Source organism: Merops nubicus, unplaced genomic scaffold, assembly GCF_000691845.1.
Source record: "Merops nubicus isolate BGI_N331 unplaced genomic scaffold, ASM69184v1 scaffold12858, whole genome shotgun sequence".
NCBI classification, from domain to species: Eukaryota; Metazoa; Chordata; class Aves; order Coraciiformes; family Meropidae; genus Merops; species Merops nubicus.
In genome coordinates, this window is record NW_008626395.1 from 16,053 (window position 1) to 30,562 (window position 14,510).

The 14,510-nt window shown below is 40.1% G+C and overlaps 1 protein-coding gene across 1 annotated transcript in view; it reads left to right on the forward strand.

Annotated features, from left to right (window-relative positions):
• Positions 1-14,510, forward strand: part of OGFOD3 (2-oxoglutarate and iron-dependent oxygenase domain containing 3) — a gene marked incomplete at both ends in the record, with an annotated part of 46,575 nt that overhangs the window by 16,049 nt on the left and 16,016 nt on the right. The window contains 2 exons of the mRNA XM_008945984.1: positions 164-220; positions 10,066-10,219. Of these exons, the coding sequence (XP_008944232.1) occupies positions 164-220; positions 10,066-10,219 (211 nt within the window). The remainder of the gene's footprint in view (positions 1-163; positions 221-10,065; positions 10,220-14,510) is intronic.

The following is a 14,510-nucleotide window of genomic DNA, read 5'->3' on the forward strand; positions in this document are numbered from 1 at the left end:
TCTTCTGGCAATGCTTTTGGAACATCATGCTCAAGTATATGTAGGTGTGTGGGGTTTTTTTTTGTTTTCACTCTTTGATCATGGGTAAAGCACAGATGGGGCAGAGAATGCATCTTGGTATTACTCAGGAATTTGTTTCAGGAACTGTTGTTCAATTTTTCAGGTACTTTGGGGACAAAATTCAAGACATATTCACAGAAGAGGATTTTGCATTATATCGGTAAAGATTTTCAGTAACTGCTGAATGAACCACAAAATGTAACTTTATGGGTATTTTTTGTAGAGTGCAGGCTGGGAGGGAATTGTCCTTCAGGTTCACACATAAAACTGAATCTGCAGCTCAAGGTAGTGATCTCTGAGAATTAAGATGCCTTGAGGAAAACAAGTAAAAGGGCCTTTTTGGTGACTACTTGACAAGTAACATCTTCTGTTTTGAACTTGGCTGCATTAGGAATGTCAGGACAGGGTTGATGGTCTAAGTTCAATCAGAATGACAGCACCACACATTGCCCTTCCTGTGTGAGGGGTTGATGCCAGCCCTGCAAGCAAGGAGAGCTGCTTCATCTGAGTTCCAGCTTAATTGCTGGAACATTATAGCTGGGGTGTAAAATCCTCCAGCATTAACTCCTAGTTTCACGCAAGATAATGACAATCCTGTGCTACTATTAACATTAAGAACTTGGGTGTTTGGGGATGAAATGTAGCAAAACATCAAAAATGGTAAAGCAGGAAGAGGAAGAGCTTCAGATGACTAATGTTCTGGCTAGAGGAGTAGAGCATAGTTTCTCCCAAGAAGCCAGAATATGAAATAGTGCTATAATGTAATAGCTTTGGCATCTAATGCTTTTAGCTTTCCTCTAGACCTGCTCATATACTTAAGGAAGATAACAAATGTAACTAGTTCCATGTGTCTGAAGGTATGTGGCCAAAGTTTAGGAGCAAGCATTCTTTGTTGACTAGATACAATAAATCTGTAGCTATGCATTTCAGTAGCTTGCTTGTAATTTAAAAGGTACTTTGGTCGAACTCTTTTTGTCCTTTTTTCTTGCCTTTCAAGGTATATGATCTCCCTCTAGTGGTGGAAATAATATTAAGTAGCCAAATAGTTTATTAGTTTTAATAGTATAGTAATTTTGTCTTATAATAGTCACTATATAAAGCTTTTTTCTTTTTGATAACTGTTTTAGATACTGTTGTCTTTATAGATTAACTTGTTTAAAATGTTTGCTTCTGCCTCCAAAATCACAAAGATGAGACTCTTCCTTGATTATTATTGAACTTAGACTGTATAAAGAATGTATAGTTTCTGCCTCACCAATGATAGTAGAGAATAGTTAAAAAATAGTCTTTGTTCTGCCTTTGGTTCTGTAGAAGGTGAAAGAATCTGTAGAAATAACATGAGTTTATGGAGGGAGTATCTTACTAAAGAATACTTCTGTTTCACAGGAACAGAGACATTTGGTTTTTCAATTATTTATGAATTTGAGATCCTCACACTGAGATGAGACAGCTACTAGGGAGTATCAATATTCTGTGGGTATTTCATGCCAGTGTAAGGGACATTTCAGTCTTCTGGATACAAATCTTAATACAAAATTATTAGTAAATGCTTCTGTTGATATTAGTGGCAGTGCTTTAGCATGGACTGTAGTACCTTATGTCTTTAATGAATGATTTTATGCTATTCTTGGGAACATTTTATCTTCATTACTTTCACTTACCTACCAGCATCCATTTAAAAATAGACTCTTTAGAGAAATAACTAGATGTAGTCCATGTCTAAGTATTACTGATTGCAGCAATAACAAATCTGGGTAGATGTTCTGAGCCAGGAGGCTGGATTCTAAACTCTGTCAAAACTGTCACTTCAGGATCAATTATAGTTTTTAGGCTGGTGCTTCAACCACCATCTGCCAAGCATATTAGAGCAATTCCTCTTGTTTCCCATAATAGATGCATCTTTATCCAGGAGAGAGACTTTTAAGTGTGGGTGCTTGCTTTAAGGGTTGTGACTTAGCAGAAAATGGCACCATCAAAGATTTATTTGAAAAATCTTGGGGCTGGTGGAGGTTAGAGTTGCAGAATTGACAGAGGGGAGAGCTGCTGGTGTGCTTTCTTCCTGTATGCCTTCTGCACATGTGACTTCTCTTAAAACTCTTGTTAGTTTTTAAGTGTTGCTTTGTTGGCTTCTTCCCTTTGGTGCTTTGCGTTGGGAACAGAGAGGAGATACTGACAAGTGGCTTGGGAAGTTGTAGGTTTGCAAAGCTTTGAGTGTTCCTGTCACCATGCATGAATCCCACTTTGCAGTGATTCCTAACAGTACGTTTTTGCTGGTCTGGCAGAGCTTGTGTCTTACAGAAACTTTTCTGTGCCACTTCTAGTTCATTTTACTGTCCTTTTTTGGTGTCACTGATGGATTAAGCTGGCAACTTTGCAATCTAATGAACATCGTTTCTCTTAAAACCTGTATGTTCCTTAGACCTCTAGCTACTTCATTAGCTTTTTATTTTCCTCATCACCTTGACTCCAAATGTAGTTTCAGTAATTCCTTTTATAGGAGGTGGTCATATGCTCTTCTCAGGGAGTTCTGTTCTTTCCCCCAATCTGGCCTGTGTATTTTGATATTAACCAGCAACAGTGCAAATGTGCAAGGAGTGCTGCTGACAGATTCTGTGAGGGATTAATTTGTTACTTATACTGTTGACTGGGTGATGCACTCCTATTAAATTGCTGTAGGAGAGCTCTGTTTAGTGCATCTGAGCAGAGCCAGGGTACAGCTGAAGCAGTGTGAATCCTGGAATAGTTGCTGTGTTTATGAAAGTAAATGCTTACATTCTCCAGCATAAACAAGTAATTTTTTTTGTAGCTATAGTACCACCAGAGCTCTCCCAACAGTTTTTCAAATCTGGGCCATGTGGAAGAAAAAGTATGAAGAATGAGTTGGCCAAGATCAAGAAGAGAGAGGAGGCTTCTGCCTGAGGCTCTGTCCTCTTCTGGGTGCATATGAGAAGTGGCTAAGGGAACAATGTTGCTTGTGCTGCACAGATCCAAGCCAGCCAGACTTCCTGGGCTCATTGATTCCTCCTTTGATAGTGCTTTCTAAGCTGAAATTTGGTGTCTTGTCACATAATTTGCACATGAAGTACAATGCATTTGTCCTTTACTATTTTACCAATAGACTGTATAGGTAGTGTGAAATGGGGAAGGGAATGGAAAGAAAAACTTGCAGACATCATATTGATAAATGTTGAAATGGCTGCATCAGTGGCAAACAGACTGTGCACAGGAGTTCTTATAGGCTAAAAGTGACTTCAGAGAACATCTATGTGCTGTAATTGACATCTGCTGGTCACAAAATGAGCTGAAAGCACACAGATGCATGTGTTCAGATAACATGTTACAGGATTCTAGAAAACACTTGGGTCTCTAGAATATGTTGTGCCTTTGCCTTTTTTTGCAGGGTAAACATTTGACCCTTATGTAGAGAATTTAATTGGCTGTCACAGAGGGACATAAAGTAGTTTATGGAGCTTGAAGCAGAGTTCATGTTTGCACTGAGAAGTTTGTGAACCTGTTGATGACTCCTGCAGTGGGGTAAATGTGACTGTGGAACAAAGGGCAGTCAAGATTACTGCAAAACACCCTGCAAAACAGACCTGCAGCACACAGTTATCTTTGCCTTTGGCACCCAACATATGTTTTTACTCATTCTTACATCAGCTACAAGATAAGTTCTCATTAGTTACAACAGCACAGTACAATGTTTTCTGTAGGATCAGTCTTCTGCACCTTAATTCCCAATTCCCCAATTAAGGATTAAGTACTTCTATACTTTATGTGGCTTTTTTAAACTTGAACAGCAACCCCTTACATACAACCGAGTGAGATGTCCTGGCTCTTGACATGAATTGAGAAAGTCTTCCTGTGTGTATTTTCTGCTCTCTAGGTTATAGTGCCTGTGGATTTGATTTTGACTGATGCCACACTGATAGAAAGTAGGTATTAAACAGTATCTGTGTGTAGAAATGCTGTTGATCCAGGAAACTACAGGCCAGTCAGCCTCGCCTTCATTCCTGGAAAAATGGTGGAGCGGTTCAAAAAAAACGGTTCATTGTGGAGTTCATTTCTAAGCACATGGAAGAGAAGAAGGTTGTCAGGATTAGTCAGCTTGGATTTAACAAGGGAAAATCATGCTTGACTAATCTGATATCACTCTGTGATGTAGTGACTGAATGGGTAGATGCAGAGAGACCTTTTGATATGGTCTCTACCTTGACCTTAGCAAGGCGTTTGACACAGTCCCCTATAACATCCTCCTGAGCAAGGTCAGAAAATCTGAGCTAGAGGAACAGGCAGTGAGATTGAGTTGAGAACTGGCTACGCAATAGAGCCCAATGAGTGGTGTTCAATGGTGCCAAGTCCTGCTGGAGACCTGTAACTAGTGGAGTCCCTCAGGGATCAGTGCTGGGTCAAGTCCCGTTCAACATCCTCATTAATGACCTGGATGATGGTATAGAATGTCTTCTCAGTAAGCTTGCTGATGACACAGAACTGGGAGGTTTGGCTGATACAGCTGAAGGCTGTGTGGCCTTTCAGCATGATTTGGACAGACTGGAGAGCTGGGCCAAGAGGAACTGCATGAGGTTCAGCAAGACTAAGTGCAGAGTCCTGCACCTGGGCAGGAAGAATAAAATGCACCAGTACAGGTTAGGAGGAGATCTGCTGGACAGCAGCCCTGTGGAGAGGGACCTTGGAGTCCTGGTGCACAACAAGTTGTCCATGGGACAGCACTATGCCCTTGTGCGCTAGGAAGGCCAATGGTATCCTGGGGTGCACCAAGAAAAATGTCCAGCAGAACAAAGGAGGTCTTCTTCCCCCTCCACTCTGCCCTGGCGAGACCTCACCTGGAGTATTGTGTCCAGTTCTGGGCTCCCCATTTCAAGAGGGGCAGAGATCTACTCGAGAGAGTCCAGTGGAGGGCTACGAGGGTAACTGGGGGACTGGAACGCCTGCCTTATGAGAAGAGGCTGAGAGCTCTGGGGCTTTTTAGTCTGGAGAAGAGAAGACTTAGGGGGGATCTAATTAATGTGTATAAATATACACATTAAAGGGCAGTCTCTTCTCACTTATGCCCTGTGACAGGACATGGGGTAATGGTCACAAGCTGGAGCATGAGAAGTTCCACCTCAACATGAGGAAGAACTTCTTTCCTGTAAAGGTTCCAGAGCACTGGAGCAGGCTGCCCAGGGAGGCTGTGGAGTCTCCTTCCTTGGAGACTTTTAAGACCTGTCTGGATGCATTCCTGTGTGACCTGCCCTAGACCAGATGGTGTTGTGGGAAGGGGGGGGATAAATCCGGTCTTGTGTGGCCGGCACCAAATATGCGACAGATGCAGATCTGGAGACAAATAGTAATAGTTTATTTACAGCAACACTCAAAGGTTCTTTTGGATTGCCAGTGATAAAATTAAAAGCTACAAGTATAGCTAAAGATTTCTTGCTAACAACACTAGATATATATGTGCACACACACCCCCCCAAAATAATAAGTTGCCTGCTGTAGGTCTGGATGCCTGGCAAATAGACAAGGTTGTCGAACAGAAAACACAATAGACCAAGAAACAGTAAAGTCAACAAGAACCAAGGGTACACTCAGGGAAGCATAGAAATGCACCTGAGGAGAAAAATATGAATATACCTGGGGAGGAAAAGTATGTCTCTCAGAGTTGGCTGAGGTAAATTATCTTACCCACACGGTGTCCCAAGTGGGGGGGATGGTGAAGGAGAGAATTCATCAATCTGTCCTGTCATCAGTATGGTTCCAAGTCGACCCTGTCCTGATTTTGGGGCTGACATTGGGGTGAAATTTATACTTGAGTTCTTTACATTACATTGCCAGGGTATATGTGCAGGTGGGGATGACTCTAGACCATCTTATCACTTAAGTTAATGCCACAAAGTCCATTGACTTACACCTGCATTGGTGGAGGCTCCTTTTGGGCTAAGCCATTGGAAGACTGGGACCATGAGGCCTCCGCCCTGTTTCATGCCCTGTTTCACGCCCCTCTGGGCACCCAAGTAACACCAGAGGTCTGGTGGTGGTTGCCCCACTTGCTCAGTGCTTAGCACCTCACCCAGTGCTGAGTTTCATGCTTCCAGGCATGCAGCTGTGTGGCGTATTTGGTGACTCGGACTTTGTCATTAACTGTGTTCTCTTTACAGATGGTCCTGCTCTGGCAGGGGGTTTGGACTCGATCTCTGGAGGTCCCTTCCAACCCCCAACATTCTGTGATTCTATGAAATAATATTTGTGTTGGCTCAGCTAGGAATTTCACTTCCTTTCTGTAGCTTTGGAGTAGTATTGTACATATCCAAGCAAGTAAAAGCATTTGGGCACTCAAAGGTACTGCTCTTTGGAGCTTGCTTCTAGCAAATCCTTGCCATATGGGTTTTTCATTCAAACATCAGTGGAAATCTGCAGTTTATTCATGACTGATATGCTTTTTTTATTTTTTCTTGTTTATTCTCTACATGAGTTTTTTCACTGTGTGAAAGTGCCATAAACATTGCCTATTTTAGGCAGTTTTTTCCATTTTAATAGTTTCTATTAAGTAAAAATTGTTTGGGCACTTGTTGGAGATGTCAGATGATACTGTGTCCAGGTGCTTAAAAATTTAAGAGCATCCACAGGTTGTGAAGAAATAGGGGGGCTGTGGTGACTTGTGACTCTGCTCTATCATATGTTACACAGGTTTCTGTTGTACCTCTTAAATTCAAGCCTGAACTTTGGGAATGTCAAACTTAGTTATGTACATTGCATGTATTTTTCATCGTGTTTCTACAATGGGGAAGGAAAAAGAAATCCAGTCTTGAATACTTCTGTTCTGTCCTGTACTGACCATTTCTCTTTACAAAGGTCATCCTGTGAAGGGTTTTTCTTAGGAGCAAAGCTTGCTGGAAAGGGATCTTGTTTCCAGTGACCAGTACATGAGTTTGGATTACTTTGCTTGTTTTTTTCCAATGTTAGATTTGGAGTTCACTGGAATTAATAAATTATTTCCTACTGACTTCAATATAGGCTGGATTAGGCCCTGAAAAAAATAATTTGATTGTTCTTCAGTTCTCACAAATGTGTATGAGAGCACTGAAGGCGAAGTAGAAAATTAACTGTCCTCCCCCCCAAAACTTAACTTTTATGACTTTGCAGACTGCATATCAAGCAGAGTTTCTTTTGCTTTGTTATTTATCAGCCTTTTATTATAGGCTAGTTAGCCTCTTTTGCTCACTCAGCTCTGATGTGAATAGTCAGTATTCTTTTGCTTGTTGACCCCTTTCTTGAAGGAAGGCTGCTGCTATAAACTTGTTCTCTGGACATGTGATATTGTGGTGTTTCTGGATTATGCATTAGAACAGCTTTAAGCACAGAGGGTAAACACCTGGATTTTGAAGCACAGTGCAAGATCCATTACAATCAGTGCAGCTCTTCAGTAGTTTCCCATTTTTTGACTGGCAAATTACTGACATCCATAAAATCCACGTTTTACTGTTACATATGCCATGGTTATTGTGAGTTTTTGAGTGATGCTGTGATGTATAGGGTGACAACTCACAGTGAAACAAAAGGCCAGAGCACACAAATCAACTGAAGAAATGTGAGGCTGGCATCTCTTGTCACCTCATGCACTTGAAGCTACTGTGATTAAAATTAGTACTTGAAGCCAACAGCAGACAGGGGAATAAGCAGCCAGCAGTGTGCTCACACACCCCAGAACCAGCTGCCTGGGTCAGCTGAAGGCAGCTGCTTCCAGGAGACCAGGATAGCACCTAAAGTCATGCTTTTAAACCTGTCACCTCAGCTGCTTGGTTACTGTGTTCCTGTTGCTTACTTGATACATAAACAGGAAAACCTGAACTTATCTTCTGAAAAATATGCTTATTTTATCTTTGCAGCATATTTAACCTGAGTTTGTTTTTTCTTTTGGTAACCCATTGGTTAGTTCAGGAGGACTTTTGGTTGCTGTTTTTGTTTCCCAACCATGCAGTCTTGCTCAAAGTCACTGCATGCAAGTCTCAAAGAGAGTGAAGCTTTAATGGAGCCAGACAGCAAGTCTTAATAGAAAGCTTTTAAGAGTGGAAAAGGAATCAGCATGCAAGAGGAAGCAGTGCTGCCTGGAGAACAAGACAACTACTGGAGATTTAAAGCTGTGTCAAGACTGTGGCCTAACTACTTCAGAGTAGATATGTTCCAGCTGGCTGGTGCAAGTGGCCACCCAGTGTCAGAGCCAGGGAAAATGCTGCTTTAGTATTTGTGGGTTAGGCTGTTAATTCTTCTGTTGGGTTGTTCAGAGTACCGGCTGCCCTCGATTCATAAAATGAAATGAGTAATTGCATGTAATGCTTTTTGGGAAACATAAGGCAGCCTCTGCTGAAGCCCTATTTATTTCTTGGAAAGAGAACAGACAAAGATCAGGCTCCCCCAGGCATGAGAGGAAGGACCTGTAGAGCCTTTCCTGATGTCAGTTTTACAAACTTAACCACCACCTAGCTGTCAACTTGAAACCTGAGTTCATGCAGCCACATAAATACCTGAAAAATCTCAGCTCTAACTTAATTTAGTGGTTTTGATATTTCACATGTAAAATAGCTTGAATTGACTCCTAAATCTGAGAGCCCTAAAAATATCAGATGAGAAGTTAAAAATAAAACTGTATGCGGTTTTTTACTTTTGGTGAGGGACAAGATGTGAGGAGAGTATTTAGGACTTTAGTACTTGTGGAAATAGTTTTTAAGAGGTGGTTTTCTACAGCCTGACACTGTAGGTCTGGTTTTAGTTCTACCACTTCTTTTTAGTCCCTGTTTATTTCTCAAGTATTTCTCTAGGGAACTTGCTTTCTTGAAAATTATGCTACCCGGGGGGAAAATGTCTGATGCAGAAAAGATGCAAAACTATTAATGTAATTCCATGCACAACTTGAAGTGTCTTTACTCAGAGTATCTTGTTTGCTGCTATTGAAGCACTTTGGAATGGAGGAATACTAATACAATAGCTAAGAATGTGTTAAAACAGAGAAAACAGTATCAGGATTTTAAGAAGCATAGAGGACTACATCTTAAAAAAACCCTGATGTTTTAATTTGATTTCATTATGTTATTGCATTCTTTGCTGATCTTCAGATTTCCTCAAAGTTAAGCACTTATTGTATGTGTTTACTGGTGGCATTTGCCAATGTAATTCCTCATTATTCCTCCACAAACATCATCTCTTTAAAAGTGCTTTTGACTGAACTAAGGCTGGTGGTTCTAGGTGGCCCTGTTCTAGTCCTGTATGGAACAATATCTGTCCTGAAAGATGGGTGCTGCTGTATAAGCAGTTTTGTATAATAATGTGTGTGTGATTGCTAGTTTTTGATTTTTGTAATCATGAAAATAAAGATTTTGTTGGCTTGTCTCCTGAAAGACATAGGAATAGCCAAGGTAGAAATAGTTTGGTTGAATCTTTGAAAATAGTTGGCAAAGGCATCTTACATTAATTTTTAAGGAAAATCTGGTTACGATACCAATACCCATGTTAACTGATAATCCTGACTTTTATAGTGCCTGTGATTTCATTAGTTCAAATTAGTGTAAAAAATAGGTAAAGGTGCTTCAGAGGCAATCCTTTATGCACGTATGACTTTTTAGTTACCTGCTTTAATCTCTTCAGTAGTTAATAAACAATGAGATACACATGGGATTTTTCTGGAAAACAGACTGTTCACACAAATTTTTAGACATAGGCCACAGGAGAATTAAACCCTCCCCCACCCCTCAGGGAAAAACAAAACAAACAAACAAAAAACCAAAAGACCCACACCAATACAAAAACCAACAACAAACCCAAAACACTGGGGAGAGGCTAAAGGAGAATCTCCTTTATTTAAGGGAGATTAAGAGACAAAGTGTGGGTATATGTTCCCCCCTCTTAGCTAAGGAAGCAGCTTAGCTCTGAAGCAGTAACACTGAGTGAAGGAGAGAGAAGAAGCAGGAGAGGTGTGTCACTTGGCGTGTTGTGTTGTGTTCTTTGCAGTGATGTGAGAGAGAGAATTCAACAAAGGATTGCTCAGGTGTTTGGCATCAGCTCTGCTTCCATGTACCTGACGAAGCCCACGTTCTTCTCCAGAATAAACAACACAGAAGCCAAGACAACACATGATGAGTACTGGCACCCACATGTTGACAAGGTAAGTAGGAGGCTGAGGTGGAATGCAAATGATTCCTGTTATTATTAGATCATTTTAATTTTATTTTGTATTAAACAATCAGTCAAACATGCTTGAAAACTGATGCTTGTAAAAATCCTTTGGGGGATGAATCAAATGTAAAGATAAGTGAATTTTAGAAACACAGACCAGTATATTCCTTTTTATTTTATTTTCTCTACTTTAGTTCTGCTAGAATGAAGAAATTGTATGAATGACTACTCAAGGAATCTTTGGTTGGAAGTGTTGATTAAACTGATCTTCACCTACAAAGTGTTTCAGTTTCAAACCATCATTTCCAATAAGGATGTCACTTTTTCAGCCAGGTCTAGCAGAAGCTGTTTCAAAGTGGTCAGTGGATCACTGGTGTTTGTTGATTTGAGTCTCCTGAATCTTTAACATTTATATTTCAGTTATATCTGAACTGAGGCTTTTTTACTGTGTTCTTCAATGGGGTTATGGGACTCTTTCAAAAATTCAGTGTTTTGCTGTTTTTAGAATGGTAGTATTGTGACTTAAGCAGTCTAGTCTTCTCTCTGTAGGCTCATAGCTTAATACTTTGCATCTCTGAATGGACTTAAATGATTTGGGGTTGGTATTGAGTTTATTTCTGAGTTTAGCTGAATTCAAAGGTTCTGTGCAGTGTAGCATGACACCAACAAACAATGAAAGAATCAAATAACCAAGAAAACCCTTCCCTGCCTCAAAAAAAGGAAACTAACCCCAAAACCACAGAACACCCATAATTCATGTTGTATGACATTCATAATCTCCACATTTAAAAGTCAGAGTCACTCTACAGTCATGGATCACCTGAGATGGAACCAAATAAAACTTCTCCCATCAAAAATCTAAGCTACACCTCAGTACTAGAGTCAGTACATGGATAATGTACCTTGAAGTCTATGACCTGAAACATCTAAGATGAAAAATTAAGCAGAGAAATATTCCTTGCCTTGGAAACACCTGGAAGAAGTCTGAGGGAAGTGTAATGTCTGTTGCTGCTCACAACATTAGTGTAAGCTCGTGTGCCTTTCCTTGTTGTGTAGGCAGAAGCAGCTGAACGTTAGAAAGCCTGGTGACAGTGATGGTACCAGATGAAACTGCTGTTGGAAAGAAGAAAATAATGCAGGGTGCAATTTGCAGTCAGTGTGGCAGAGCTGAGATCAGCTTTTGGATATGTCTTGTTTAAAAAGCTGTGATGTAACTATTGAGTAGGAGTGGACCCAGGACCAGAGGTGGTAAGGAAGATTTTTGAGGTGCAGATAGACTAGTGCTGGTAGGAACTGGTTGTTGGGAGCATATTGTGCTGGTGGGGTTCATAAGACTTCCATCATGTGTTGCACTTGTTTCCAAGGGGCACCAAATAAACTAGTGATTTTTGGTTGTGTGAAGTGCAGTAAGTTCATAGGTTCCTCCTAGTTTTTCCACATTTTCAGAGAATTGAATTTGACTGCCACATGAGAAGAGAAAACACTAAATTTCAATAGCTGATGGCTGTTGTCTCCAATTTGTTCTTTCAGCCCCCAGAAGTGTATTTTAGGATTTCAGACTAATGAGATTTGTCTGCACATCAGTAGGCTTGCCAATAGTCTCTTTACTCTTTTCTGCATGTGTTTTTTATTGGTAAATGAATAAGGTAGCTGCATAACCTTACGGTTATGTTTCTGCCTACATCTCTCCTATAATATAAGTTCTTTTTGTCATTTAGAAGCAAATCTGTTTCCGTGAGGAGTATTTGTTTCTTTTGGAGAAGCTGCTGCTTTGTTATGGCATCCAGACAGTGCCTGTACCTGATGGACAGGAGGCTAGATGCTTTGCTGTTTTTATCCATCTGTTTTGGCCATGTTTTATTTACTGTCTTGCAGGCTGTCTGTTCAGGGAGCAGACACACCAACTGATTTGCCTTGGCTTTTTCTAAACCTTCCCAGCTTCTCAAAACAACAAACACAAAATATTGTCTCTTAAACTTGCTGTGCATAATCTAAACTTTAATAGTTTCTATACTGAATAATTGGGTGGTCTGATTAATAATAGTGGTGAAGAAATAATTATCCTACTTGGGGCAGTTAAACACTTGGTTCATAATCATGTAGAACTTTTCCCCCCAACAGCATACCTGCTGTAAAACACAAAAATGTGACTTCCACTGAATTTCAAGGTATTTTCTGAGAGAAGTGTTGTTTAGATAACACTGGGAGTTAAAATTGTAGCTTGTCTTGATTATTCTGTGTAAGTAGTTTAAACATTTTGCACCCATGTGAATTGATTCCCTCTCTGTTTTTTGGGGGGGCACAAGGAAACAACATCCCTGGTCCCCAGCCACAGTGAGGGCTCTTCGTGGGTGCAGTGGAAGAAAGATAGAGAGCAGACTTTTTGGAAGTGCTTCTTGAGCTCAAGACTTTGGTATCCATTTCTCACTCCTGAGTCTTCATACAGAGCAAATGCTGTTGCCAATGCAAAGGGTGTTGAAGAGAGATGGACCAGCCACTATGGGTTGGGACCATTCTTGTGGAAATGGCTGCAGTTTAGTGTTTCATCCTTTCTTCAGGATAAAGGACTTCAGCTGGATGACAGCTACTTCTGTGGTTTAAATGACAGCATTTAGCATTGCCCCATGAGAATTCAGAATTTGAACCAGGCTACTGATGCCTTAAATAGGTCTAATAGAGATACATCCTTAATCCTGTTCATGTCAATCATGGAAATCCAAATCACATTGTGTATTGTTGTTACTGGCCACCTTCACTTCTGGTAAACCATTCACTTGATTTGGCATCAAAAGATTAATTTGTATCCTCTCCTTGCTGCACAAACAAGCTAGTAATTCCTCTCTTTTCTACCTTCTGTTTGTGTCAAAAGGTCTGATATTTTCCACTTAAGTGAATACTACATTCACAGATAGTTCCGTTCCAACTGTATCTATGTTTGCCAGATCATGGCTTACAGGAAATGTTGCAGTGTGTGTAGAATGTCTGCATATAATTTTGGCCTACTGTAGGTATACACTAAATATGTCTGTGTCTATATTATGTGTTTACAAACAGATTAAAACAAAAAAAAAAAATTAGAGCTGCCCAGGCTATGCAGGAGACTGAATTCAAATAGAAGGTCAGGAGGTCAGAAAATACTTCAAAGGCTAAATAGAATAGACAAGTTGTCACTTCACAGGTTGTCTTCAGTGCAGTCATCCTGTCTTGTATCTCATTTTTCCCAACAAACTTGGAGTTTCACTTATCACTTCTAGACTGCAGTTGAAAGCAAGGAAAATTATTTTCTGTTAATTTGAGGTAGGAAATACTTCCCAGGTGAGAGCAGAACTATTCTGTGGCCTCCAAAACCAATGTGACTACTAGGGAGCTGAAGAAAGATGAATAAAACTCAGCAAGTTAAATATTTTGCCAGTTTGTTGGATGCTTTTGTGCTGTATCATTATTTATGCCTTCCCTGTGGAATAGAACAAATGACTTTCTGCATTTCTGCATAACAACTAGTGAAGGTTGCTCCTAGAAGACTTCAGGATTTTTTCCCCCCCCTTGTCTCTTTCCAAAAGAATGCTAAAATTAAGACTTTGAAAAATGAACCTGACACTTTTTTCTTTAAAAGTCTGACACTTGTCTCAAAGAGGGTAGACCTCTTGGAGCACACAAATACTTTTCTTACCTTTCCCCCCTATAGTGCTGTGTCTTCTGTAATTATTTCTCAATCTTAATGTCTTTGCTTTGTAAGATTTTTAATTGTGTAATGGAGTAGCACACATCTATTGTGCTTGTATGAGGCTGCTGTGTTTTTTTTTTTCCCTAAAATGTTTTTTTTTTTTTTTTTTTTTACAAAGGAATAGAAACCCTGAAATCACCCAAATGACTCATTTAATCCTTTTAAATTTATAAGCATCTAAATCAAATAGAGTAGTGCCTTAAGATGTGGAGTTTCATCTTGGATGGAATTTGCTTGGAACTGAGCCTTTCAAGTGCTTGATTTATAATGGAACTGCTGTTGTACATTCTACTCTGACAGCAGCATAGTTTTATGTTCTCCAACAGAAGTGATGTGGGACTTGAGGATTCCTGCAGGCCCTGCCTGGGTGAGGATCCTGTCATCCTTCACAGAATTGTCAGGCTCCACCATAAGATCAGTCTTGGTTTGTTTTTCATTAATTTCTTCTATTGGAGCTATTACAGGACTTCAATACAAATTTTCATTTTTTTTTAATGTGCACTTGTTTGTGATCAGTTTATAGATAATTTTTACCCCTCCTCCCAGTTCCACTTCT